A 27895-nucleotide genomic window follows, 5' to 3' on the forward strand; every position below is an offset into this window, starting at 1 on the left:
GTGTGTCTCCTACTAGGCATCGCAGCAGGACGCAGCCAGACATCTGTCCACAACGGATCAGGACATAGAACAGTGTGTGTCTCTCCAACTAGGCATCGCAGCAGGACGCAGCCAGACATCTGTCCACAACGGATCAGGACATAGAACAGTGTGTGTCTCTCCTACTAGGCATCGCAGCAGGACGCAGCCAGACATCTGTCCACAACGGATCAGGACATAGAACAGTGTGTCTCTCCTACTAGGCATCGCAGCAGGACGCAGCCAGACATCTGTCCACAACGGATCAGGACATAGAACAGTGTGTGTCTCTCCTACTAGGCATCGCAGCAGGACACAGCCAGACATCTGTCCACAACGGATCAGGACATAGAACAGTGTGTCTCTCCTACTAGGCATCGCAGCAGGACGCAGCCAGACATCTGTCCACAACGGATCAGGACATAGAACAGTGTGTGTCTCTCCTACTAGGCATCGCAGCCAGACATCTGTCCACAACGGATCAGGACATAGAACAGTGTGTCTCTCCTACTAGGCATCGCAGCCAGACATCTGTCCACAACGGATCAGGACATAGAACAGTGTGTCTCTCCTACTAGGCATCGCAGCAGGACGCAGCCAGACATCTGTCCACAACGGATCAGGACATAGAACAGTGTGTGTCTCTCCTACTAGGCATCGCAGCAGGACGCAGCCAGACATCTGTCCACAGCGGATCAGGACATAGAACAGTGTGTGTCTCTCCTACTAGGCATCACAGCAGGACGCAGCCAGACATCTGTCCACAACGGATCAGGACATAGAACAGTGTGTCTCTCCTACTAGGCATCGCAGCAGGACGCAGCCAGACATCTGTCCACAACGGATCAGGACATAGAACCGTGTGTGTCTCTCCTACTAGGCATCGCAGCAGGACGCAGCCAGACATCTGTCCACAACGGATCGGGACATAGAACCGTGTGTGTCTCTCCTACTAGGCATCGCAGCAGGACGCAGCCAGACATCTGTCCACAACGGATCAGGACATAGAACAGTGTGTGTCTCTCCTACTAGGCATCGCAGCAGGACGCAGCCAGACATCTGTCCACAACGGATCAGGACATAGAACAGTGTGTGTCTCTCCTACTAGGCATCGCAGCAGGACTCAGCCAGACATCTGTCCACAACGGATCAGGACATAGAACCGTGTGTGTCTCTCCAACTAGGCATCGCAGCAGGACGCAGCCAGACATCTGTCCACAACGGATCAGGACATAGAACAGTGTGTGTCTCTCCTACTAGGCATCGCAGCAGGACTCAGCCAGACATCTGTCCACAACGGATCAGGACATAGAACAGTGTGTCTCTCCTACTAGGCATCGCAGCAGGATGCAGCCAGACATCTGTCCACAACGGATCAGAACATAGAACAGTGTGTCTCTCCTACTAGGCATTGCAGCAGGACGCAGCCAGACATCTGTCCACAACGGATCAGGACATAGAACAGTGTGTGTCTCTCCTACTAGGCATTGCAGCAGGACACAGCCAGACATCTGTCCACAACGGATCAGAACATAGAACAGTGTGTGTCTCTCCTACTAGGCATCGCAGCAGGACGCAGCCAGACATCTGTCCACAGCGGATCAGGACATAGAACCGTGTGTCTCTCCTACTAGGCATCGCAGCAGGACGCAGCCAGACATCTGTCCACAACGGATCAGGACATAGAACAGTGTGTGTCTCTCCTACTAGGCATCGCAGCAGGACGCAGCCAGACATCTGTCCACAACGGATCAGGACATAGAACAGTGTGTGTCTCTCCTACTAGGCATCGCAGCCAGACATCTGTCCACAACGGATCAGGACATAGAACAGTGTGTGTCTCTCCTACTAGGCATCGCAGCAGGACGCAGCCAGACATCTGTCCACAACGGATCAGAACATAGAACAGTGTGTGTCTCTCCTACTAGGCATCGCAGCAGGACGCAGCCAGACATCTGTCCACAGCGGATCAGGACATAGAACCGTGTGTCTCTCCTACTAGGCATCGCAGCAGGACGCAGCCAGACATCTGTCCACAACGGATCAGGACATAGAACAGTGTGTGTCTCTCCTACTAGGCATCGCAGCAGGACGCAGCCAGACATCTGTCCACAACGGATCAGGACATAGAACAGTGTGTGTCTCTCCTACTAGGCATCGCAGCCAGACATCTGTCCACAACGGATCAGGACATAGAACAGTGTGTCTCTCCTACTAGGCATCGCAGCAGGACGCAGCCAGACATCTGTCCACAGCGGATCAGGACATAGAACAGTGTGTCTCTCCTACTAGGCATCGCAGCAGGACGCAGCCAGACATCTGTCCACAACGGATCAGGACATAGAACAGTGTGTGTCTCTCCTACTAGGCATCGCAGCAGGACGCAGCCAGACATCTGTCCACAACGGATCAGGACATAGAACAGTGTGTGTCTCTCCTACTAGGCATCGCAGCAGGACGCAGCCAGACATCTGTCCACAACGGATCAGGACATAGAACAGTGTGTGTCTCTCCTACTAGGCATCGCAGCAGGACGCAGCCAGACATCTGTCCACAACGGATCAGAACATAGAACAGTGTGTGTCTCCTACTAGGCATCGCAGCAGGACGCAGCCAGACATCTGTCCACAACGGATCAGGACATAGAACAGTGTGTGTCTCTCCTACTAGGCATCGCAGCAGGACGCAGCCAGACATCTGTCCACAACGGATCAGAACATAGAACAGTGTGTGTCTCTCCTACTAGGCATCGCAGCAGGACGCAGCCAGACATCTGTCCACAACGGATCAGGACATAGAACAGTGTGTGTCTCTCCTACTAGGCATCGCAGCAGGGCGCAGCCAGACATCTGTCCACAACGGATCAGAACATAGAACAGTGTGTGTCTCTCCTACTAGGCATCGCAGCAGGACGCAGCCAGACATCTGTCCACAACGGATCAGGACATAGAACAGTGTGTGTCTCTCCTACTAGGCATCGCAGCAGGACGCAGCCAGACATCTGTCCACAACGGATCAGGACATAGAACAGTGTGTGTCTCTCCTACTAGGCATCGCAGCAGGACTCAGCCAGACATCTGTCCACAACGGATCAGGACATAGAACAGTGTGTCTCTCCTACTAGGCATCGCAGCAGGATGCAGCCAGACATCTGTCCACAACGGATCAGAACATAGAACAGTGTGTCTCTCCTACTAGGCATTGCAGCAGGACGCAGCCAGACATCTGTCCACAACGGATCAGGACATAGAACAGTGTGTGTCTCTCCTACTAGGCATTGCAGCAGGACACAGCCAGACATCTGTCCACAACGGATCAGAACATAGAACAGTGTGTGTCTCTCCTACTAGGCATCGCAGCAGGACGCAGCCAGACATCTGTCCACAGCGGATCAGGACATAGAACCGTGTGTCTCTCCTACTAGGCATCGCAGCAGGACGCAGCCAGACATCTGTCCACAACGGATCAGGACATAGAACAGTGTGTGTCTCTCCTACTAGGCATCGCAGCAGAACGCAGCCAGACATCTGTCCACAACGGATCAGGACATAGAACAGTGTGTGTCTCTCCTACTAGGCATCGCAGCCAGACATCTGTCCACAACGGATCAGGACATAGAACAGTGTGTGTCTCTCCTACTAGGCATCGCAGCAGGACGCAGCCAGACATCTGTCCACAACGGATCAGAACATAGAACAGTGTGTGTCTCTCCTACTAGGCATCGCAGCAGGACGCAGCCAGACATCTGTCCACAGCGGATCAGGACATAGAACCGTGTGTCTCTCCTACTAGGCATCGCAGCAGGACGCAGCCAGACATCTGTCCACAACGGATCAGGACATAGAACAGTGTGTGTCTCTCCTACTAGGCATCGCAGCAGGACGCAGCCAGACATCTGTCCACAACGGATCAGGACATAGAACAGTGTGTGTCTCTCCTACTAGGCATCGCAGCCAGACATCTGTCCACAACGGATCAGGACATAGAACAGTGTGTCTCTCCTACTAGGCATCGCAGCAGGACGCAGCCAGACATCTGTCCACAGCGGATCAGGACATAGAACAGTGTGTCTCTCCTACTAGGCATCGCAGCAGGACGCAGCCAGACATCTGTCCACAACGGATCAGGACATAGAACAGTGTGTGTCTCTCCTACTAGGCATCGCAGCAGGACGCAGCCAGACATCTGTCCACAACGGATCAGGACATAGAACAGTGTGTGTCTCTCCTACTAGGCATCGCAGCAGGACGCAGCCAGACATCTGTCCACAACGGATCAGGACATAGAACAGTGTGTGTCTCTCCTACTAGGCATCGCAGCAGGACGCAGCCAGACATCTGTCCACAACGGATCAGAACATAGAACAGTGTGTGTCTCCTACTAGGCATCGCAGCAGGACGCAGCCAGACATCTGTCCACAACGGATCAGGACATAGAACAGTGTGTGTCTCTCCTACTAGGCATCGCAGCAGGACGCAGCCAGACATCTGTCCACAACGGATCAGAACATAGAACAGTGTGTGTCTCTCCTACTAGGCATCGCAGCAGGACGCAGCCAGACATCTGTCCACAACGGATCAGGACATAGAACAGTGTGTGTCTCTCCTACTAGGCATCGCAGCAGGGCGCAGCCAGACATCTGTCCACAACGGATCAGAACATAGAACAGTGTGTGTCTCTCCTACTAGGCATCGCAGCAGGACGCAGCCAGACATCTGTCCACAACGGATCAGGACATAGAACAGTGTGTGTCTCTCCTACTAGGCATCGCAGCAGGACGCAGCCAGACATCTGTCCACAACGGATCAGGACATAGAACAGTGTGTGTCTCTCCTACTAGGCATCGCAGCAGGACGCAGCCAGACATCTGTCCACAACGGATCAGGACATAGAACAGTGTGTGTCTCTCCTACTAGGCATCGCAGCAGGACTCAGCCAGACATCTGTCCACAACGGATCAGGACATAGAACAGTGTGTGTCTCCTACTAGGCATCGCAGCAGGACGCAGCCAGACATCTGTCCACAACGGATCAGAACATAGAACAGTGTGTGTCTCTCCTACTAGGCATCGCAGCAGGACTCAGCCCGACATCTGTCCACAACGGATCAGGACATAGAACAGTGTGTGTCTCTCCTACTAGGCATCGCAGCAGGACGCAGCCAGACATCTGTCCACAACGGATCAGGACATAGAACAGTGTGTCTCTCCTACTAGGCATCGCAGCAGGACGCAGCCAGACATCTGTCCACAACGGATCAGGACATAGAACAGTGTGTGTCTCTCCAACTAGGCATCGCAGCAGGACGCAGCCAGACATCTGTCCACAACGGATCAGGACATAGAACAGTGTGTGTCTCTCCTACTAGGCATCGCAGCCAGACATCTGTCCACAACGGATCAGGACATAGAACAGTGTGTCTCTCCTACCAGCACGTTGACGGTGCAGCTCATCCGGTTCTCCTTGTTCTCATCGTGCATGATGGTCCTGTAGTCCAGGAGCCTCTCCAACAGACGAACCACCAGGTTCACAAAGCTCTCCCCACTCTTAGACAGGTACTTGTGTTTCCTGCAGTGTTCCAACAGACTGGGGAGGGAGAGAGGGGAGAGAGGAGAGAGGAGGGGGAGAGAGGGGAGAGAGAGAGGGAGGGAGAGAGGAGGGGGAGAGAGGGGAGGGAGGAGGGAGAGAGGTGAGAGCGAGGGGGGAGAGAGGTGAGGGGATATAGAGAGGGGAGGGAGGGGAGAGAGGTGAGGGGAGGGAGAGAGGGGGGAGTGGGAGAGAGGTGAGAGCGAGAGATGGGAGAGAGGTGAGGGGAGAGAGAGAGGGGAGGCAGATGAGGGGAGGAAGAGAGAGGGGGAAGGAGGGAGGAAGAGAGAGGGGGAGGGAGGGAGAGAGAGGGGAGAGAGAGAGGTAAGGGGAGGGAGAGAGAGGGGAGGGAGAGAGGGGGGAGTGGGAGAGAGGTGAGGGGGAGAGAGGGGAGAGAGGTGAGGGGGAGAGAGGGGGAGAGGTGAGGGGCGGGGAGAGGGGAAGGGGAGAGAGAGGAGGGGGGAAGGGGAGAGAGGGGAAGGGGAGAGAGAGGAGGGGGGAAGGGGAGAGAGAGGAGGGGGAGAGGGAGAGAGGGGAGAGTGGTGAGGGGGAGAGAGGGGAGAGAGAGGGGAGGGGGAGGGAGGTGGGAGAGAGGTGAGGGGGAGAAGGAGAGAGGGGAGACAATTACAAAAACATATTTACTTGACACATTGTAAAGAATGAACAAAAAAACAGAGCAAACTAGAATGCTATTTGTCCCTAAACAGAGAGTACACAGCGGCAGAATACCTGACCACTGTGACTGACCCAAAATTAAGGAAAGCTTTGACTATGTACAGACTCAGTGAGCATAGCCTTGCTATTGAGAAAGGCCGCCGTAGGCAGACATGGCTCTCAAGAGAAGACAAGCTATGTGCTCACTGCCCACAAAATGAGGTGGAAACTGAGCTGCACTTCCTAACCTCCTGCCCAATGTATGACCATATTAGAGAGACATATTTCCCTCAGATTACACAGATCCACAAAGAATTTGAAAACAAGTCAAACATTAATAAACTCCCACCTGTTTGAGAAAAGCACAAACATTGTAAATACAACACATATATAAATAAATATATGTTTATTTATATTAACCTTTCAACTACTTGCACATTGTTACAACACCGTAATTAGCCAATAATAAAACATTTGAAATGTCTATATTCTTTTAAAACCTTTGTGAGTGTAATATTAACCTAATGTTTCCCCTGTTCATTTCCCTTTTGTTAATTATCTATTTCACTCTCTTTGTAAACACATGTTTCCTATGCCAATAAAGACCTTAAATTAAACTGAGAGAGAGACGAGGAGAGAGGACAGACAGACAAGACAGACAGACAGACAGACAGACAGACAGACAGACAGACAGACAAGACAGACAGACAGACAGACAGACAGACAGACAGACAGACAGACAGACAGACAGACAGACAGACAGACAGACAGACAGCATCACTCACATCTTGTGGAAGAGGACTTTGTACTGCTCGTCTCCTCTGCCCCCCTCCACCTCGTGATCCAGTTTGGTGATGATCTCATTCTCAAACTGCAATTAGAAAGCAGCCATTCATATTCAGCACAGCTCATTTTCTATTCATTAGTCTCTATCCTGTCTCCCTCCCCCTCTCTTCTCTCTCTCTCCTCCCCCTCTCTTCTCTCTCTCTTCTTCCCCCACTCTATACCCTCTCTCTCCTCCCCCTCTCTTCTCTCTCTCTTCTTCCCCCACTCTATACCCTCTCTCTCCTCCCCCTCTCTTCTTCCCCCACTCTATACCCTCTCTCTCCTCCCACTCTCTTCTCTCTCTCCTCCCCCTCTCTTCTCTCTCTCTCCTCCCCCTCTCTTCTCTCTCTCTCTTCTTCCCCCACTCTATACCCTCTCTCTCCTCCCCCTCTCTTCTCTCTCTCTTCTTTCCCCACTCTATACCCTCTCTCTCCTCCCCCTCTCTTCTCTCTCTACTCCCCCTCTCTTCTCTCTCTCTCCTCCCCCTCTCTTCTCTCTCTCTCTTCTTCCCCCACTCTATACCCTCTCTCTCCTCCCCCTCTCTTCTCTCTCTCTTCTTCCCCTACTCTATACCCTCTCTCTCCTCCCCCTCTCTTCTCTCTCTCTTCTTCCCCCACTCTATACCCTCTCTCTCCTCCCCCTCTCTTCTCTCTCTCTTCTTCCCCCACTCTATACCCTCTCTCTCCTCCCCCTCTCTTCTCTCTCTCTCCTTCCCCCACTCTATACCCTCTCTCTCCTCTCCTCCCCCTCTCTCCTTCCCCCACTCTATACCCTCTCTCTCCTCTCCTCCCCCTCTCTCCTTCCCCCACTCTATACCCTCTCTCTCCTCCCCCCACTCTATACCCTCTCTCTACTCCCCCTCTCTTCTCTCTCTCCTCTCCCCACTCTATACCCTCTCTTTCCCACCCTCTCTCTCCTCTCCTCCCCCTCTCTTTTCTATCTCTCCTCCCCCCACTCTATACCCTCTCTCTACTCCCCCTCTCTTCTCTCTCTCCTTCCCCCACTCTATACCCTCTCTCTCCTCCCTCTCTCTCCTCCCCCCACTCTATACCCTCTCTCTACTCCCCCTCTCTTCTCTCTCTCCTCTCCCCACTCTATACCCTCTCTCTCCTCTCCTCCCCCTCTCTTTTCTATCTCTCCTCCCCCCACTCTATACCCTCTCTCTCCCCCAATCTCTTCTCTCTCTCTCCTCCCCCTCTCTTCTCTCTCTCTTCTTCCCCCACTCTATACCCTCTCTTTCACACTCTGTCTCTCTCCCCCCTCTCTTCTCTCTCTCTCCTCCCTCTCTCCTCCCCCTCTCTTCTCTCTCTCTCCTCCCCCCACTCTATACCCTCTCTCTCCTCCCCCCACTCTATACCCTCTCTCCTCCCCCTCTCTTCTCCCTCTCTCCTCCCCCCACTCTATACCCTCTCTCCTCCCCCTCTCTTCTCTCTCTCTCCTCCCCCCACTCTATACCCTCTATTTCCCACTCTGTCTCTCCTCCCCCTCTCTTCTCTCTCTTTTCCCCCTCTCTTCTCTCTCTCTCCCCCCACTCTCTTTCCCACTCTGTCTCTCCACCCCCCTGTCTCTTCTCTCTCTCTCTTGGTTGAGAGGACCTCTCCTCTTGGTTTAATCACCTCTCTTTCAGCCTGGTGGACTGTGAGCTCATATTAAATCACTTCATTATCAGTCTGATGACTCTCAGTAACTTCTCTTTATCTGCCTGTGATTGGCTATGGCTGAGCAGGGAGCATGAGGAGTAAGACCATGACAGGAAGACACATCCTCTAATATTCTCTCTATTTCTCTCTCTCTCTCTCTCTCTCTCTCTCTCTCTTTTACTCCCTTCTTCCCAGAAAGACGACAGAAGGAAGGTGAGCCGGCACATCCACTTATAGTGGGACGTTTGCTCCTACGTGAACTGCCTGCTTGATGTGCTGCTGTTGTTGTGTCAGTCAGGAGAGACACATCGCTCTGGAGGAAGAGAGACGGCTCGCTCTGGAGGAAGAGAGACGCCTCGCTCTGGAGGAAGAGATACGGCTCGCTCTGGAGGAAGAGATACGGCTCGCTCTGGAGGAAGAGAGATGGCTCGCTCTGGAGGAAGAGAGACGGATCGCTCTTGAGGACGGATCGCTCTGGCGGAAGAGAGACGGATCGCTCGAGGACGGATCGCTCTGGAGGAAGAGAGACGGATCGCTCTGGAGGAAGAGACGGATCGCTCAGGAGGAAGAGACGGATCGCTCTGGAGGAAGAGAGACGGATCGCTCTGGAGGAAGAGAGACGGATCGCTCTGGAGGAAGAGAGACAGCTCGCTCTGTAGGAAGAGAGACGGCTCGCTCTGGAGGAAGAGAGACGGATCGCTCTGGAGGAAGAGAGACGGATCGCTCTGGAGGAAGAGAGGCGGATCGCTCTGGAGGAAGAGAGACGGATCGCTCTGGAGGAAGAGAGAAGGATCGCTCTGGAGGAAGAGAGACGGATCGCTCTGGAGGAAGAGAGGCAACTCTCTCTCTGCTAAGTTTTACACTGCAGACTAGAAAGCTATTTGTATATGTCTCAAATGGCTCCCTATTCCCTATATAGTGCACTACAGGTCTTGGTCAGAAGTAGTGCACTATTCCATATAGGGCCTGGTCAGAAGTAGTGCACTATTCCATATAGAGCCTGGTCAGAAGTAGTGCACTATTCCATATAGGGCCTGGTCAGAAGTAGTGCACTATTCCATATAGAGCCTGGTCAGAAGTAGTGCACTATTCCATATAGGGCCTGGTCAGAAGTAGTGCACTACTACCATGGAGGTCCTGGTCTAAAGTAGTGCGCTATATAGGGAATAGGTTGCCATTTGGGATGCATTAAAGGGAAATTGATCCTATTTGAGTGTAGAGGGGATATAAGAGGATGTAGTCGTTCCCAAAGAGTCGAGTCCTGACTGACACTAACTGAATTACCAGGGCTCCCCTTCACTCCCAACTCTAACAGACTGACTGTCCCAGCTGGCGCCCTATTCCCTTTATAGTGCACTACTACCCTATAGAGCCTGGTCTAAAGTAGTGCACTACTACCCTATAGGCCTGGTCTAAAGTAGTGCACTACTACCATGGAGGTCCTGGTCTAAAGTAGTGCACTACTACCCTATAGACCCTGGTCTAAAGTAGTGCACTACTACCCTATAGGCCCTGGTCAAAAGTAGTGCACTACTACCCTATAGGCCCTGGTCTAAAGTAGTGCACTACTACCCTATAGACCCTGGTCTAAAGTAGTGCACTACTACCCTATAGGGCCTGGTCTAAAGTAGTGCACTACTACCCTATAGACCCTGGTCTAAAGTAGTGCACTACTACCCTATAGACCCTGGTCTAAAGTAGTGCACTACTACCCTATAGAGCCTGGTCTAAAGTAGTGCACTACTACCCTATAGACCCTGGTCTAAAGTAGTGCACTACTACCCTATAGACCCTGGTCTAAAGTAGTGCACTACTACCCTATAGACCCTGGTCTAAAGTAGTGCACTACTACCCTATAAACCCTGGTCTAAAGTAGTGCACTACTACCCTATAGGTCTGGTCTAAAGTAGTGCCCTACTACCCTATAGGCCCTGGTCTAAAGTAGTGCACCACTACCCTATAGACCCTGGTCTAAAGTAGTGCACTACTACCCTATAGGCCCTGGTCTAAAGTAGTGCACTACTACCCTATAGACCCCTGGTCTAAAGTAGTGCACTACTACCCTATAGGCCCTGGTCTAAAGTAGTGCACTACTACCCTATAGACCCTGGTCTAAAGTAGTGCACTACTACCCTATAGGCCCTGGTCTAAAGTAGTGCACTACTACCATGGATGTCCTGGTCTAAAGTAGTGCACTACTACCCTATAGACCCTGGTCTAAAGTAGTGCACTACTACCCTATAGGCCCTGGTCAAAAGTAGTGCACTACTACCCTATAGGCCCTGGTCTAAAGTAGTGCACTACTACCCTATAGGCCCTGGTCAAAAGTAGTGCACTACTACCCTATAGGCCCTGGTCTAAAGTAGTGCACTACTACCCTATAGACCCTGGTCTAAAGTAGTGCACTACTACCCTATAGACCCTGGTCTAAAGTAGTGCACTACTACCCTATAAACCCTGGTCTAAAGTAGTGCACTACTACCCTATAGGTCTGGTCTAAAGTAGTGCCCTACTACCCTATAGGCCCTGGTCTAAAGTAGTGCACCACTACCCTATAGACCCTGGTCTAAAGTAGTGCACTACTACCCTATAGGCCCTGGTCTAAAGTAGTGCACTACTACCCTATAGACCCTGGTCTAAAGTAGTGCACTACTACCCTATAGGCCCTGGTCTAAAGTAGTGCACTACTACCCTATAAACCCTGATCTAAAGTAGTGCACTACTACCCTATAGACCCTGGTCTAAAGTAGTGCACTACTACCCTATAGACCCTGGTCTAAAGTAGTGCACTACTCCCCTATAGAACCTGGTCTAAAGTAGTGCACTACTACACTATAGGCCCTGGTCTAAAGTAGTGCACTACTCCCCTATAGACCCTGGTCTAAAGTAGTGCACTACTACCCTGTTCTGGGAGACTGACAGGGAGGATCTGGGAGACTGACAGGGAGGATCTGGGAGACTGACTGGGAGGATCTGGGAGACAGACTGGGAGGATCTGGGAGACAGACTGGGAGGATCTGGGAGACTGACTGGGAGGATCTGGGATACAGACTGGGAGGATCTGGGAGACAGACTGGGAGGATCTGGGAGACTGACTGGGAGGATCTGGGAGACTGACTGGGAGGATCTGGGAGACTGACTGGGAGGATCTGGGAGACTGACTGGGAGGATCTGGGAGACTGACTGGGAGGATCTGGGAGACTGACTGGGAGGATCTGGGAGACTGACTGGGAGGATCTGGGAGACTGACTGGGAGGATCTGGGAGACAGACTGGGAGGATCTGGGAGACTGACTGGGAGGATCTGGGAGACTGACAGGGAGGATCTGGGAGACTGACTGGGAGGATCTGGGAGACTGACAGGGAGGATCTGGGAGACTGACTGGGAGGATCTGGGAGACTGACTGGGAGGATCTGGGAGACAGACTGGGAGGATCTGGGAGACTGACTGGGAGGATCTGGGAGACTGACTGGGAGGATCTGGGAGACTGACTGGGAGGATCTGGGAGACTGACTGGGAGGATCTGGGAGACAGCCACAGGCCAGGCCGACTTCAACATGGCATGGATGGTAAAGGAAGTGACATCAGATTCAGTACAGAGAATTCTGCAGGAGACTGGGTTAGACTGGGAACGTAATACCAACGAAACAAACAGTCACCTACGAGATACATGGACAAACACATGTTTCTGAAGTCTAACCTCTGGATATACTATTCTGTAGCAGACAAGAGACTTAGACTTTTGATTGGTGGAACACCACATGTGACCAATGAGATATCAGTAAGGAAAAGAGGGGGGTTTGATTGGTCCACATGTGACCAATGGGATATCAGTAAGGCAAAGAGTGAATGATTGATTAATATACTGACTGACTGATTGATTAATATACTGACTGACTGACTGATTGACTGATTGATTAATATACTGACTGACTGATTGATTAATATACTGACTGACTGACTGATTGATTGATTGATTAATATACTGACTGACTGATTGACCGGCTGATTGACTGACGATTGATTGACAGGCTGATTGACCGAATGACTGATAGGCTGATTGACCGAATGACTGACTGGCTGATTGACCGGCTGATTGATGGACAGACTGACTGACTGGTACAGACCCGTTGGAAGCTGCATGTGAAGTGGAATTCACACTGCATCATGTCGAAGAAGATGGGGATGGTAGCTTTCCTCAGCTCTATCTCTGGGACCAGAGTCATCTCTAGGATGGGACCCACCATCTCTGGGATGAACTTGATCTTGTGTGGACCTGGGGAGAGATAAAAATTCATCAAATATCTGAGCCCCTGCAGAGGCGGCAAGGGGTTAGAGCGTTGGGCCAGTAACCAAAAGGATGCTGGATCGAATCCCCGAGCTGACAAGGTACAAATCTGTCGTTCTGCCCCTGAACAGGCAGTTAATCCAACTGTTCCTAGGCCGTCATTGAAAATAATAATTTGTTCTTAACTGACGTGCCGAGTTAAATAAAGTTAACCACAAATGGTAGAGCACGAGGCTTACAAGGCCATGATAATGGGTTGAATTCCCAGGACCACCTTTACATTTAACAAAATAATTATGCACTGTGGATAAAAGAGTCTGCTAAATGCCATATATTATATAATGATATATAACCTGTGGATGAAAAGAGTCTGCCAAATGACATATATTATATAATGATATATAACCTGTGGATGAATACATGGATGAGGGAATAATGAACAAACGGTCAATGGATGACAGTACATTTAAAGGGGACCAGGCCATAGATAAAGCGTGGTCCTCTGTAACTCAAGCTGGTTGAGCACGGAGGCACTTACAACGCCAGGACCGCGGGGTTCACTTCCTGCTGGGTCCCCCCCCCCCCCCCCCCGTTACCAAAATATACGGAACGCACTACGGGATAAAAAGAGTCTGTTATTTTATTATTATGATAGATGACTGAAGAGATACAAAAATCAAAGGACTAATAACTATTAATGTGCTTATTGATTAATTATTGGTGAGTAATGTGCTTATTGATTAATTATTGGTGCGTAATATGCTTATTGATTAATTATTGGTGCGTAATATGCTTATTGATTAATTATTGGTGAGTAATGTGCTTATTGATTAATTATTGGTGCGTAATATGCTTATTGATTAATTATTGGTGAGTAATGTGCTTATTGATTAATTATTGGTGAGTAATGTGCTTATTGATTAATTATTGGTGAGTAAGATGCTTATTGATCCTGTGTGGAACCTGTGCGTAATATAACACTATGTGGATGAATAAATAATAACATGAATATAACTCATATTGATAACAGATTGATCTTCGTAAGACCTGGGGACACATGGATACACGGATGATTCAATAATTAAAGACATTCAACTAAATGACGATCAGTTCCTGGTGAGATACATAGATAATACAGAAATACATGAATGAGGAAATAGTTAAATAAATCAACTAATAGCATTAATAAACGATTCCTGGTGAGATGGTACAGTATGTTAAATTGTCTTGGTGTAAACCACAGGAGGAAACTACTAGAGGGGCCCCCAGGGGCATAAACATGTATCTGGTGAGATGGTACAGTATGTTGGTGTAAACCACAGGAGGAAACTACTAGAGGGGCCCCCCAGGGACATAAACATGTATCTGGTGAGATGGTACAGTATGTTGGTGTAAACCACAGGAGGAAACTACTAGAGGGGCCCCCCAGGGGCATAAACATGTATCTGGTGAGATGGTACAGTATGTTGGTGTAAACCACAGGAGGAAACTACTAGAGGGGCCCCCAGGGGCATAAACATGTATCTGGTGAGATGGTACAGTATGTTGGTGTAAACCACAGGAGGAAACTACTAGAGGGGCCCCCCAGGGGCATAAACATGTATCTGGTGAGATGGTACAGTATGTTGGTGTAGACCACAGGAGGAAACTACTAGAGGGGCCCCCCAGGGACATAAACATGTATCTGGTGAGATGGTACAGTATGTTAAATTGTCTTGGTGTAAACCACAGGAGGAAACTACTAGAGGGGCCCCCAGGGGCATAAACATGTATCTGGTGAGATGGTACAGTATGTTAAATTGTCTTGGTGTAGACCACAGGAGGAAACTACTAGAGGGGCCCCCAGGGGCATAAACATGTATCTGGTGAGATGGTACAGTATGTTGGTGTAAACCACAGGAGGAAACTACTAGAGGAGCCCCCAGGGACATAAACATGTATCTGGTGAGATGGTACAGTATGTTGGTGTAAACCACAGGAGGAAACTACTAGAGGGGCCCCCAGGGGCATAAACATGTATCTGGTGAGATGGTACAGTATGTTGGTGTAAACCACAGGAGGAAACTACTAGAGGGGCACCCCAGGGACATAAACATGTATCTGGTGAGATGGTACAGTATGTTAAATTGTCTTGGTGTAAACCACAGGAGGAAACTACTAGAGGGGCCCCCCAGGGGCATAAACATGTATCTGGTGAGATGGTACAGTATGTTGGTGTAAACCACAGGATGAAACTACTAGAGGGCCCCCCCAGGGACATAAACATGTATCTGGTGAGATGGTACAGTATGTTGGTGTAAACCACAGGAGGAAACTACTAGAGGGCCCCCCAGGGGCATAAACATGTATCTGGTGAGATGGTACAGTATGTTGGTGTAAACCACAGGAGGAAACTACTAGAGGGCCCCCCAGGGACATAAACATGTATCTGGTGAGATGGTACAGTATGTTGGTGTAAACCACAGGAGGAAACTACTAGAGGGGCCCCCCAGGGACATAAACATGTATCTGGTGAGATGGTACAGTATGTTGGTGTAAACCACAGGAGGAAACTACTAGAGGGGCCCCCCAGGGACATAAACATGTATCTGGTGAGATGGTACAGTATGTTAAATTGTCTTGGTGTAAACCACAGGAGGAAACTACTAGAGGGGCCCCCCAGGGACATAAACATGTATCTGGTGAGATGGTACAGTATGTTAAATTGTCTTGGTGTAGACCACAGGAGGAAACTACTAGAGGGGCCCCCAGGGACATAAACATGTATCTGGTGAGATGGTACAGTATGTTGGTGTAAACCACAGGAGGAAACTACTAGAGGGGCCCCCAGGGGCATAAACATGTATCTGGTGAGATGGTACAGTATGTTGGTGTAAACCACAGGAGGAAACTACTAGAGGGCCCCCAGGGGCATAAACATGTATCTGGTGAGATGGTACAGTATGTTGGTGTAAACCACAGGAGGAAACTACTAGAGGGGCCCCCCAGGGGCATAAACATGTATCTGGTGAGATGGTACAGTATGTTGGTGTAAACCACAGGAGGAAACTACTAGAGGGGCCCCCCAGGGGCATAAACATGTATCTGGTGAGATGGTACAGTATGTTGGTGTAAACCACAGGAGGAAACTACTAGAGGGGCCCCCAGGGACATAAACATGTATCTGGTGAGATGGTACAGTATGTTGGTGTAAACCACAGGAGGAAACTACTAGAGGGGCCCCCAGGGGCATAAACATGTATCTGGTGAGATGGTACAGTATGTTGGTGTAAACCACAGGAGGAAACTACTAGAGGGGCCCCCCAGGGACATAAACATGTATCTGGTGAGATGGTACAGTATGTTAAATTGTCTTGGTGTAAACCACAGGAGGAAACTACTAGAGGGGCCCCCAGGGACATAAACATGTATCTGGTGAGATGGTACAGTATGTTAAATTGTCTTGGTGTAAAGCACTGGAGGAAACTACTAGAGGGGCCCCCAGGGGCATAAACATGTATCTGTCGTCCCTCCAGTTTCTTTTCAGTGTTCATCAGCGTTTTGATTGACATTCAGAAGATGAGAGGTGATTTTCCTGAGAAAAGCCTCAGGTCCAAAACCAGAATTACTTGAATTATGAAAACACTGGTGTGGGAACCAATACGACATCACGGTAAGAGTTGTAATTAAGAAAGAGAGAGCATGAGAGAAATAGAAAAGCAGAGACTGATTACATATTTGAAGGAACAGAACAGGTCTATTCAAACTAACACCTTGTCATTATCTGACTCCTTTGTGATGTATCTGCTGTAGTTCTGCTTCCACAACAACAACAACATGAAGCCAATTAACCCATGATCCGACCCTCTATTCTCTATCCTTAGTCCTTCCTGTTTTCACTAACAACCGGGTAACCCATGATCCAACCCTCTATTCTCTATCCTTAGTCCTTCCTGTTTTCACTAACAACCTGGTAACCCATGATCCAACCCTCTATTCTCTATCCTTAGTCCTTCCTGTTTTCACTAACAACCTGGTAACCCATGATCCGACCCTCTATTCTCTATCCTTAGTCCTTCCTGTTTTCACTAACAACCTGGTAACCCATGATCCGACCCTCTATTCTCTATCCTTAGTCCTTCCTGTTTTCACTAACAACCTGGTAACCCATGATCCGACCAGCTTGTTAGCTAACGTTACATGACGTGTGTACAACACCCGTTGAGTGTGCTCTCCGAGATCGAAACGAGATGGGTGGGGCTAAAGCTTAAGAGGGTGTGAACGATGCTGAATGGGTGTAAACAAAGAGGAGCTCTTCACACGATACCAAAACATTCAAAGGCCATTTTCTCAAAAAGTGAGTTTACAAGTTCATCAACTTTCAAAGGAAAATTACTTTCCCATTTTTTCCTCTTTGTCTACACCCATTCAGCATGATATACTATTTTGTAGCTCTGAGGCTCTACTTTTACCCATGGTAAAAAAGCTATATGATACAGTCATTGTTTCAACTGGCTAGCCAGCTAACGTAATATTAGATAGCCAGCTAACTTAACGTTAGCTAGCTAGATAGCACGCTAGATACCAAACAGGAAATGGTTTAGAAAGTTGTTTTTAGTTGCCTTGGTTTGTTAGATTGACATTTAATAAGTAAAGTTTTAAACAGATGGGTTATTGGTATTAAAATACACCTGTTATGCTGTTCTGGACCACCAGTCTGCTGATGTCATGCAGCCTGTCGTTTTTGTGTTTATACTTTTTCATAACGATAAAGACAAGGTTAATGTTCACGATGTCGACTGCCACAACTCTCTACAGACATGTTGATATACGTAGTATAAACCAGCCTTTAGTCTTGAAATATTTGGTTGTTTACTAGACTGCCGGTACTCACTCTGTTTAGCACATGGCCTCACATGTGAAAGAAGGGCTCTCCGGTAGTAGTACCAAAACATTCAAGGGCCATTTTCTCAAAAGTGGGGTTACAAGTTTATCATCTTCCAAAGCAGAATTACTTTCCAATTGTTCCTCAACAGTAGTGTTACGATATACCATTTTCTAGCTCTGAGTCTCTACTTTTAAAAAACACCGGATGGAGCCGGTCGGTCACATACGTTAGTTGAATACATATGAAGAACTAGAAATAGATGATACATACCTAGATTATACCACATGTCTCTGATCTCAAAGCCGATCTGTCTCCTCATGTCCTGGTACCTGAAACACACAGAAACACACATGCATTTACATGCACTGAGGCCAACCACTGTCCTGTACTAGTGACCAGTCCAACATGGTTAACTGTCCTGTACTAGTGGTCCAACATGGTTAACTGTCCTGTACTAGTGGTCCAACATGGTTAACTGTCCTGTACCAGTGACCAGTCTAACATGGTTAACTGTCCTGTACTAGTGGCCAGTCCAACATGGTTAACTGTCCTGTGCTAGTGACCAGTCCAACATGGTTAACTGTCCTGTACTAGTGACCAGTCCAACATGGTTAACTGTCCTGTACCAGTGGTCCAACATGGTTAACTGTCCTGTACTAGTGGTCCAACATGGTTAACTGTCCTGTACTAGTGACCAGTCCAACATGGTTAACTCTCCTGTACTAGTGACCAGTCCAACATTGTTAACTGTCCTGTACTAGTGACCAGTCCAACATGGTTAACTGTTCTGTACTAGTGGTCCAACATGGTTAACTGTCCTGTACTAGTGGTCCAACATGGTTAACTGTCCTGTACTAGTGACCAGTCCAACATTGTTAACTGTCCTGTACTAGTGACCAGTCCAACATGGTTAACTGTCCTGTACTAGTGGTCCAACATGGTTAACTGTCCTGTACTAGTGATGTACTAGTGACCAGTCCACCATGGTTAACTGTCCTGTACTAGTGGTCCAACATGGTTAACTGTCCTGTACCAGTGACCAGTCCAACATGGTTAACTGTCCTGTACCAGTGACCAGTCCAACATGGTTAACTGTCCTGTACTAGTGGTCCAACATGGTTAACTGTCCTGTACTAGTGACCAGTCCAACATGGTTAACTGTCCTGTACTAGTGGTCCAACATGGTTAACTGTCCTGTACCAGTGACCAGTCCAACATAGTTAACTGTCCTGTACCAGTGACCAGTCCACCATGGTTAACTGTCCTGTACTAGTGGTCCAACATGGTTAACTGTCCTGTACCAGTGACCAGTCCACCATGGTTAACTGTCCTGTACTAGTGGTCCAACATGGTTAACTGTCCTGTACCAGTGACCAGTCCAACATGGTTAACTGTCCTGTACCAGTGACCAGTCCAACATGGTTTATTGTCCTGTTCTAGTGACCAGTCCAACATGGTTAACTGTCCTGTACCAGTGACCAGTCCAACATGGTTAACTGTCCTGTACCAGTGACCAGTCCAACATGGTTTATTGACAATAAGTACTATAGGAGGGTAAACAACTGGTTCCCACTTTAAACAAAGTACAACTTATAAAGGCTTTATAAAAAGTACATACAGGCTTTATAAGCACCCCAGTGTATAAAGGGTGACATAACCATTCCCAGTGAGTTGCCAATTGTGACATAACACACTATGTAAGTTTATTCACCATTTATACAGTATGAGACGCTTATAGATAATTTGTGAATCCTTTATGTAGTGCTTATGAAGCCTTTATAATGCTATACAACATGTGAAGAATATTTCAAGAGAAGCATCATAACATAACAAATCTGAAACTTTTTTGTCCAAAAAATGGGATGCAGAAAAACAAATGTGTTTTTGTCACTTCTATATTAGACTACTGCAACACTCTACTGTCTGGCTACTTCTAGATTAGACTACTGCAATGCTCTACTGTCTGGCTACTTCTATATTAGACTACTGCAACGCTCTACTGTCTGGCTACTTCTATATTAGACTACTGCAACACTCTACTGTCTGGCTACTTCTATATTAGACTACTGCAACGCTCTACTGTCTGGCTACTTCTATATTAGACTACTGCAACGCTCTACTGTCTGGCTACTTCTATATTAGACTACTGCAATGCTCTACTGTCTGGCTACTTCTATATTAGACTACTGCAACGCTCTACTGTCTGGCTACTTCTATATTAGACTACTGCTATGCTCTACTGTCTGGCTACTTCTATATTAGACTACTGCAACGCTCTACTGTCTGGCTACTTCTATATTAGACTACTGCAACGCTCTACTGTCTGGCTACTTCTATATTAGACTACTGCAACACTCTACTGTCTGGCTACTTCTATATTAGACTACTGCAACACTCTACTGTCTGGCTACTTCTATATTAGACTACTGCAACACTCTACTGTCTGGCTACTTCTATATTAGACTACTGCAACACTCTACTGTCTGGCTACTTCTATATTAGACTACTGCAACACTCTACTGTCTGGCTACTTCTATATTAGACTACTGCAATGCTCTACTGTCTGGCTACTTCTATATTAGACTACTGCAACGCTCTACTGTCTGGCTACTTCTATATTAGACTACTGCAACGCTCTACTGTCTGGCTACTTCTATATTAGACTACTGCAACACTCTACTGTCTGGCTACTTCTATATATTAGACTACTGCAACACTCTACTGTCTGGCTACTTCTATATTAGACTACTGCAACACTCTACTGTCTGGCTACTTCTATATTAGACTACTGCAACACTCTACTGTCTGGCTACTTCTATATTAGACTACTGCAACACTCTACTGTCTGGCTACTTCTATATTAGACTACTGCAACACTCTACTGTCTGGCTACTTCTATATTAGACTACTGCAACACTCTACTGTCTGGCTACTTCTATATTAGACTACTGCAACACTCTACTGTCTGGCTACTTCTATATTAGACTACTGCAACACTCTACTGCCTGGCTACTTCTATATTAGACTACTGCAACACTCTACTGTCTGGCTACTTCTATATTAGACTACTGCAACACTCTACTGTCTGGCTACTTCTATATTAGACTACTGCAACACTCTACTGTCTGGCTACTTCTATATTAGACTACTGCTACGCTCTACTGTCTGGCTACTTCTATATTAGACTACTGCAACACTGTACTGTCTGGCTACTTCTATATTAGACTACTGCAACACTCTACTGTACGGCTACTTCTATATTAGACTACTGCAACACTCTACTGTCTGGCTACTTCTATATTAGAACACTGCAACACTCTACTGTCTGGCTACTTCTATATTAGACTACTGCAACGCTCTAGTGTCTGGCTGCTTTTATATTAGACTACTGCAACGCTCTACTGTCTGGCTACTTCTATATTAGACTACTGATATGCTCTAATGTCTGGCTACTTCTATATTAGACTACTGCAACGCTCTACTGTCTGAATACTTCTATATTAGACTACTGCAACGCTCTACTGTCTGGCTACTTCTATATCGAACTACTGCAACACTCTACTGTCTGGCTACTTCTATATTAGACCACTGCAATGCTCTACTGTCTGGCTACTTCTATATTAGACTACTGCAACCCTCTAATGTCTGGCTACTTCTATATTAGACTACTGCTATGCTCTACTGTCTGGCTACTTCTAGATTAGACTACTGCAACGCTCTACTGTCTGGATACTTCTATATTAGACTACTGCAATGCTCTACTGTCTGGCTACTTCTATATTAGACTACTGCAATGCTCTACTGTCTGGCTACTTCTATATTAGACTACTGCAACGCTCTACTGTCTGGCTACTTCTATATTAGACTACTGCAATGCTCTACTGTCTGGCTACTTCTATATCGAACTACTGCAACACTCTACTGTCTGGCTACTTCTATATTAGACTACTGCAATGCTCTACTGTCTGGCTACTTCTAGATCAGACTACTGCAACGCTCTAGACTCTGGCTACTTCTATATTAGAATACTGCAACACTCTACTGTCTGGCTACTTCTATATTAGACTACTGCAATGCTCTACTGTCTGGCTACTTCTATATTAGACCACTGCAACGCTCTACTGTCTGGCTACTTCGATATTAGACCACTGCAACGCTCTACTGTCTGGCTACTTCTATTTTAGACTACCGCAACACTCTACTGTCTGGCTACTTCTATATTAGACTACTGCAACGCTCTACTGTCTGGCTACTTCTATTTTAGACTACTGCAACGCTCTACTGTCTGGCTACTTCTATATCAGACTACTGCAACGCTCTACTGTCTGGCTACTTCTATATTAGACTACTGCAATGCTCTACTGTCTGGCTAATTCTATATTAGACTACTGCAATGCTCTACTGTCTGGCTACTTCTATATTAGACTACTGCAACGCTCTACTGTCTGGCTACTTCTATATTAGACTAGTGCAATGCTCTACTGTCTGGCTACTTCTATATTAGACTACTGCAATGCTCTACTGTCTGGCTACTTCTATATTAGACTACTGCAAGGCTCTACTGTCTGGCTACTTCTATATTAGACTACTGCAATGCTCTACTGTCTGGCTACTTCTAGATCAGACTACTGCAACGCTCTAGTCTCTGGCTACCCGGATAAAGAACTACATAAACATCAGCTAGTTCTCAACACGGCTGCTAGAATCTTGACTAGAACCCCAAAATTCAATCATATTGCTCCAGTGCTAGCCTTTCTACACTGGCTTCCTGTCAAGGCAAGGGCTGATTTCAAGGTGTTACTGCTAACCTACAAAGCATTACATGGGCTTGCTCCTACCTATCTCTCTGATTTGGTCCTGCCGTACATACCTACATGTACGCTACGGTCACAAGACGCAGGCCTCCTAATTGTCCCTAGAATTTCTAAGCAAACAGCAGGAGGCAGGGTTTTCTCCTATAGAGCTCAATTTTTATGGAATGGTCTGCTTATCCATGTGAGAGACGTAGACTCGGTCTTGACCTTTAAGTCTGTACTGAAGACTCCTATGGCCCAGGGGTGTGAAGGTGAATGGCAAGGCACTGGCATGACGAACTGCCCTTGCTGTCTCTGCCTGGCCGGTTCCCCTCTCTCCACTGGGATTCTCTGCCTCTGACCCGATTACGGGGGCTGAGTCACTTACTACTCATGGTAGTAAGTTTGTGGTCTGGTGATATTCCCCCGCGCTTTTACATGTAAAAAGGGCTTTATAAATACATTTGATTTTTAAAGTGGGACCAGAAACATCTATAACCATCCCTCATTCAGACAAACAGATTCGGTAATCACATACAGGGCCTTCAGAAAGTATTCAGACCCATTGACTTTTCCCACATTTTGATACGTCACAGCCTTATTCTAAAACGTATGAAAAACAAAATCTTCAGCAATCTACTCACAATACCCCATAATGACATCACAATACCCCATAATGACATCACAATACCACATAATGACATCACAATACCCCATAATGACATCACAATACCCCCATAATGACATCACAATACCCCATAATGACATCACAATACCCCATAATGACATCACAATACCACATAATGACATCACAATACCACATAATGACATCACAATACCCCATAATGACATCACAATACCTCATAATGACATCACAATACCACATAATGACATCACAATACCACATAATGACATCACAATACCACATAATGACATCACAATACCACATAATGACATCACAATACCACATAATGACATCACAATACCCCATAATGACATCACAATACCACATAATGACATCACAATACCACATAATGACATCACAATACCACATAATGACATCACAATACCCCATAATGACATCACAATACCCCATAATGACATCACAATACCCCATAATGACATCACAATACCACATAATGACATCACAATACCCCATAATGACATCACAATACCCCATAATGACATCACAATACCACATAATGACATCACAATACCCCATAATGACATCACAATACCACATAATGACATCACAATACCCCATAATGACATCACAATACCCCATAATGACATCACAATACCACATAATGACATCACAATACCCCATAATGACATCACAATACCCCATAATGACACCACATTACCCCATAATGACATCACAATACCCCATAATGACATCACAATACCACATAATGACATCACAATACCCCATAATGACATCACAATACCACATAATGACATCACAATACCCCATAATGACATCACAATACCCCATAATGACATCACAATACCACATAATGACATCACAATACCCCATAATGACATCACAATACCCCATAATGACATCACAATACCCCATAATGACAATGAACGATGCTGCAAATGCATTAACAATAAAAAACAGAAATATGACATTTAAGTAAGTATTCAGACCCTTCGCTATGAAACTTGAAATTGAGCTCAGGTGCATCTTGTTTCCATTGATCATCCTTGAGATGTTTCTACAACTTGATTGGAGTCCACCTGTTGTAAATGCAATTGATTGGACATGATTTGGAAAGGCATACACCTGTCTGTATAAGGTCTCGCAGTTGACAGTGCATGTCAGAGCAAAAACCAAGCCATGAGGTCAAACAAATTGTCCGTAGAGCTCCGAGACAGGAATGTGTCGAGGCATAGATCTGGGGAAGGGTACCAAAACATTTCTGCAGCATTGAAGGTCTCCAAGAACACAGTGGTCTCCATCATTCTTAAATGGAAGAATTTTGGAACCACCAAGACTCGTCCTAGAGCTGGCCGCCCGGCCAAACTGAGCAATCGGGGGAGAAGGGTCTTTGTCAGGGAGGTGACCAAGAACCTAATGGTCACTCTGATAGAGCTCCAGAGTTCCTCTGTGGAGATGGGAGAACCTTCCAGAAGGACAACCATCACTGCAGCACTCCACCAATCAGGCCTTTATGGTAGAGTGGCCAGACAGAAACCACTCCTCAGTAAAAGGCACATGACAGCCCGCTTGGAGTTTGCCAAAAGGTATCTAAAGATTATCAGACCATGAGAAACATGATTCTCTGGTCTGATGAAACCAAGATTCAACTATTTCGTCCTGAATGCCAAGAGTCACGTTTGGAGGAAACCTGGCACCTTCCCTACGATGAAGCATGGTGGTGGCAGCATCATGCTGTGGGGTTGTTTTAGTCGGGATCGAGGCAAAGATGAACGAAGCAAAGAACAGAGAGATCCTTGATGAAAACCTGCTGATAAATCAACCTCAGTTAGTGCAGTCGTCTCAAATAAAACTGTGAAGGACCTCGGCGTTACTCTGGACCCTGATCTCTCTTTTGAAGAACATATCAAGACTGTTTCAAGGACAGCTTTTTTCCATCTACGTAACATTGCAAAAATCAGAAACTTTCTATCCAAAAATTATGCAGAAAAATGCTTTTGTCACTTCTAGGTTAGACTGCTGCAATGCTCTACTTTCCGGCTACCCGGATAAATCACTAGATAAACTTCAGTTAGTGCTAAATACGTCTGCTAGAATCCTGACTAGAACCAACAAATTTGATCATATTACTCCAGTGCTAGCCTCCCTACACTGGCTTCCTGTTAAGGTTAGGGCTGATTTCAAGGTTTTACTGCTAACCTACAAAGCATTACATGGGCTTTCTCATGTCTTTCCGATTTGGTCCTGCCGTACATACCTACACGTAAACAGCTGGAGACAGGGTTTACTCCTATAGAGCTCCGTTTTTACGGAATGGCTCAATACCTCAGACTGGGGCGAAGGTTCACCATCCAGCAGGACAACGAACCTAAGCACACAGCCAAGACAACGCAGGAGCTGCTTCGGGGATAAGTCTCTGAATGTCCTCGAGTGGCCCAGCCAGAGACTGGGGCGAAGGTTCACCTTCCAACAGGACAACGAACCTAAGCACACAGCCAAGACAACGCAGGAGCTGCTTCGGGGATGAGTCATTGAATGTCCTCGAGTGGCCCAGCCAGAGACTGGGGCGAAGGTTCACCTTCCAACAGGACAACGAACCTAAGCACACAGCCAAGACAACGCAGGAGCTGCTTCGGGGATGAGTCACTGAATGTCCTTGAGTAGCCCAGCCAGAGCCCGGACTTGAACCCTAAAGGCTGTAATTACTGCCAACGGTGCAGGTGTAAAGGGTCTGAATACTTATGTAAATGTGATTTCTGTTTTTGTTTATTTTTTTATACATTAGCAAAAAATGTCTAAAAAACAGTTTTTGCTATGTTGTTATGGGTTATTGTGTGTAGGTTTATGAGAAAAAGTAATAATGTAATCAATTTTAGCATAAGGCTGTAACGTTACAAAACGGGTAGAAAGTCAAGGGGTCTGAATACTTTCCGAAAGCCCTGTACATTAGAACTCATAACGTATCAGAACTCAAAGCCTAAAAGTGGCTTTTACTAGGAAGCATATTCTGTATCAACAATGACAAGGATCTGCATCAACTCATATACAAGTGTTTTAAATATCCCCAAAAGGTTATTCTATATCCCTCCAACTGTTCCACTGCCTGTTTTCATTGTTGCCCTCTAATTAAGGACCAGGTGGGGTGATATTAATGACCAGGGCCTGATTTAGACCTGGGACACCAGGTGGGGTGATATTAATGATCAGGGCCCAATTTAGACCTGGGACACCAGGTGGGGTGATATTAATGATCAGGGCCTGATTTAGACCTGGGACACCAGGTGGGGTGATATTAATGATCAGGGCCTGATTTAGACCTGGGACACCAGGTGGGGTGATATTAATGATCAGGGCCTGATTTAGACCTGGGACACCAGGTGGGGTGATATTAACGACCAGGGCGTGATTTAGACCTGGGACACCAGGTGGGGTGATATTAATGATCAGGGCCTGATTTAGACCTGGGACACCAGGTGGGTGATATTAATGATCAGGTAGAACAGAATACCAGCAGGCTCCAGATCTCATAGGGTCAAAGTTGAATACCCCTGTTCTATATTAACAAAGATAAGGTTTACAAAAACAAAACATTTTGGAGAGTGGAATTCAGGATTTATTTAAATTACCGAAAGCAATGCCTGTGTTGTGTGGATTAAGATACTGTAGGTTTTAGTATAAAACAATCCTTTATGGGAGGAGGAGGAGGAAGAGGAGGAGGAGGAGGGGCAGTGACACTGACAGTAACTGACTAACTCTGAGAGAAAGGAGGACCAGGGAGGAAAGGAGTGGACACATGAGGAGAGTGACAGTGAAAGCGAGGAGAGAAGGACTGAGTAGGACAGAGGGTGACTGAAGAAGAAGAGAACAAGCAGTGAGAGAGACAGTAATTGCAATACACTCACATTGTCATTGCCAGGGTTTGGTTTTTGTCTGTAATGAACAGGAAACAAGGGTTCCTGACTGACTTTAACAGACACAGCGATTCAGTTCACTCAGGACTGAAATCACTTTAACTACAACAACAAAATGGTGGCCAACTTTAAAGCAGTCTTCCACAGCAGTCTACCATATCCTTCACCTATCTGGTCACTGCCGTCATGAGTAAGGATGCAGAATTCTGGTAACTGATAGGATGATTCTGGCATTTCCTGCTTATTCCCCCTTAATTCAAGGAATCCTTAAAATAGGATTTCTGGGAAAGCAGGGAATTTGGGGAAAGTTCCAGGCATTTGGCAACCGTAGTCATGGAGACCGTTGAACAATCCTGAGACATAGCCACCGACTGACTGACTAGCTGGCTGACTGTGACTGGCTGGCTGGCACGTACTGTGGCTGATTGGCTGAATGAATGACTTATTGGCTGGCTTACTGTGACTGACAGACTAGCTGGCTGATTGACTGACTGGCTTGGCTGTGACAAGTTTGTCCCTCTCTCATGGTTGACTGATAGAGACATGGAGGGATGACTCCTTCCAAGAAGAGGGGAGAGAGAGAGAGAGAGAGAGAGAGAGAGAGAGAGAGAGAGAGAGAGAGAGAGAGAGAGAGAGAGAGATGTGTAAT

At 47.1% G+C, this 27895-nt stretch overlaps 1 protein-coding gene across 6 annotated transcripts in view; it reads right to left on the reverse strand.

Annotated features, from left to right (window-relative positions):
• The window catches only part of LOC110514830 (dedicator of cytokinesis protein 1), a 538819-nt gene that overhangs the window by 110287 nt on the left and 400637 nt on the right, over positions 1 to 27895 (reverse strand). For all 6 annotated transcript variants that reach the window (XM_036960808.1, XM_036960809.1, XM_036960806.1 and 3 more), the window contains 4 exons: positions 18149 to 18207; positions 12851 to 12999; positions 7044 to 7129; positions 5448 to 5604 (listed from right to left, as the gene is read on the reverse strand). In XM_036960808.1, coding sequence (XP_036816703.1) covers positions 5448 to 5604; positions 7044 to 7129; positions 12851 to 12999; positions 18149 to 18207 — 451 coding nt within the window. The remainder of the gene's footprint in view (positions 1 to 5447; positions 5605 to 7043; positions 7130 to 12850; positions 13000 to 18148; positions 18208 to 27895) is intronic.

Source organism: Oncorhynchus mykiss, chromosome 23 (genome assembly GCF_013265735.2).
Source record: "Oncorhynchus mykiss isolate Arlee chromosome 23, USDA_OmykA_1.1, whole genome shotgun sequence".
Taxonomy (NCBI): Eukaryota; Metazoa; Chordata; class Actinopteri; order Salmoniformes; family Salmonidae; genus Oncorhynchus; species Oncorhynchus mykiss.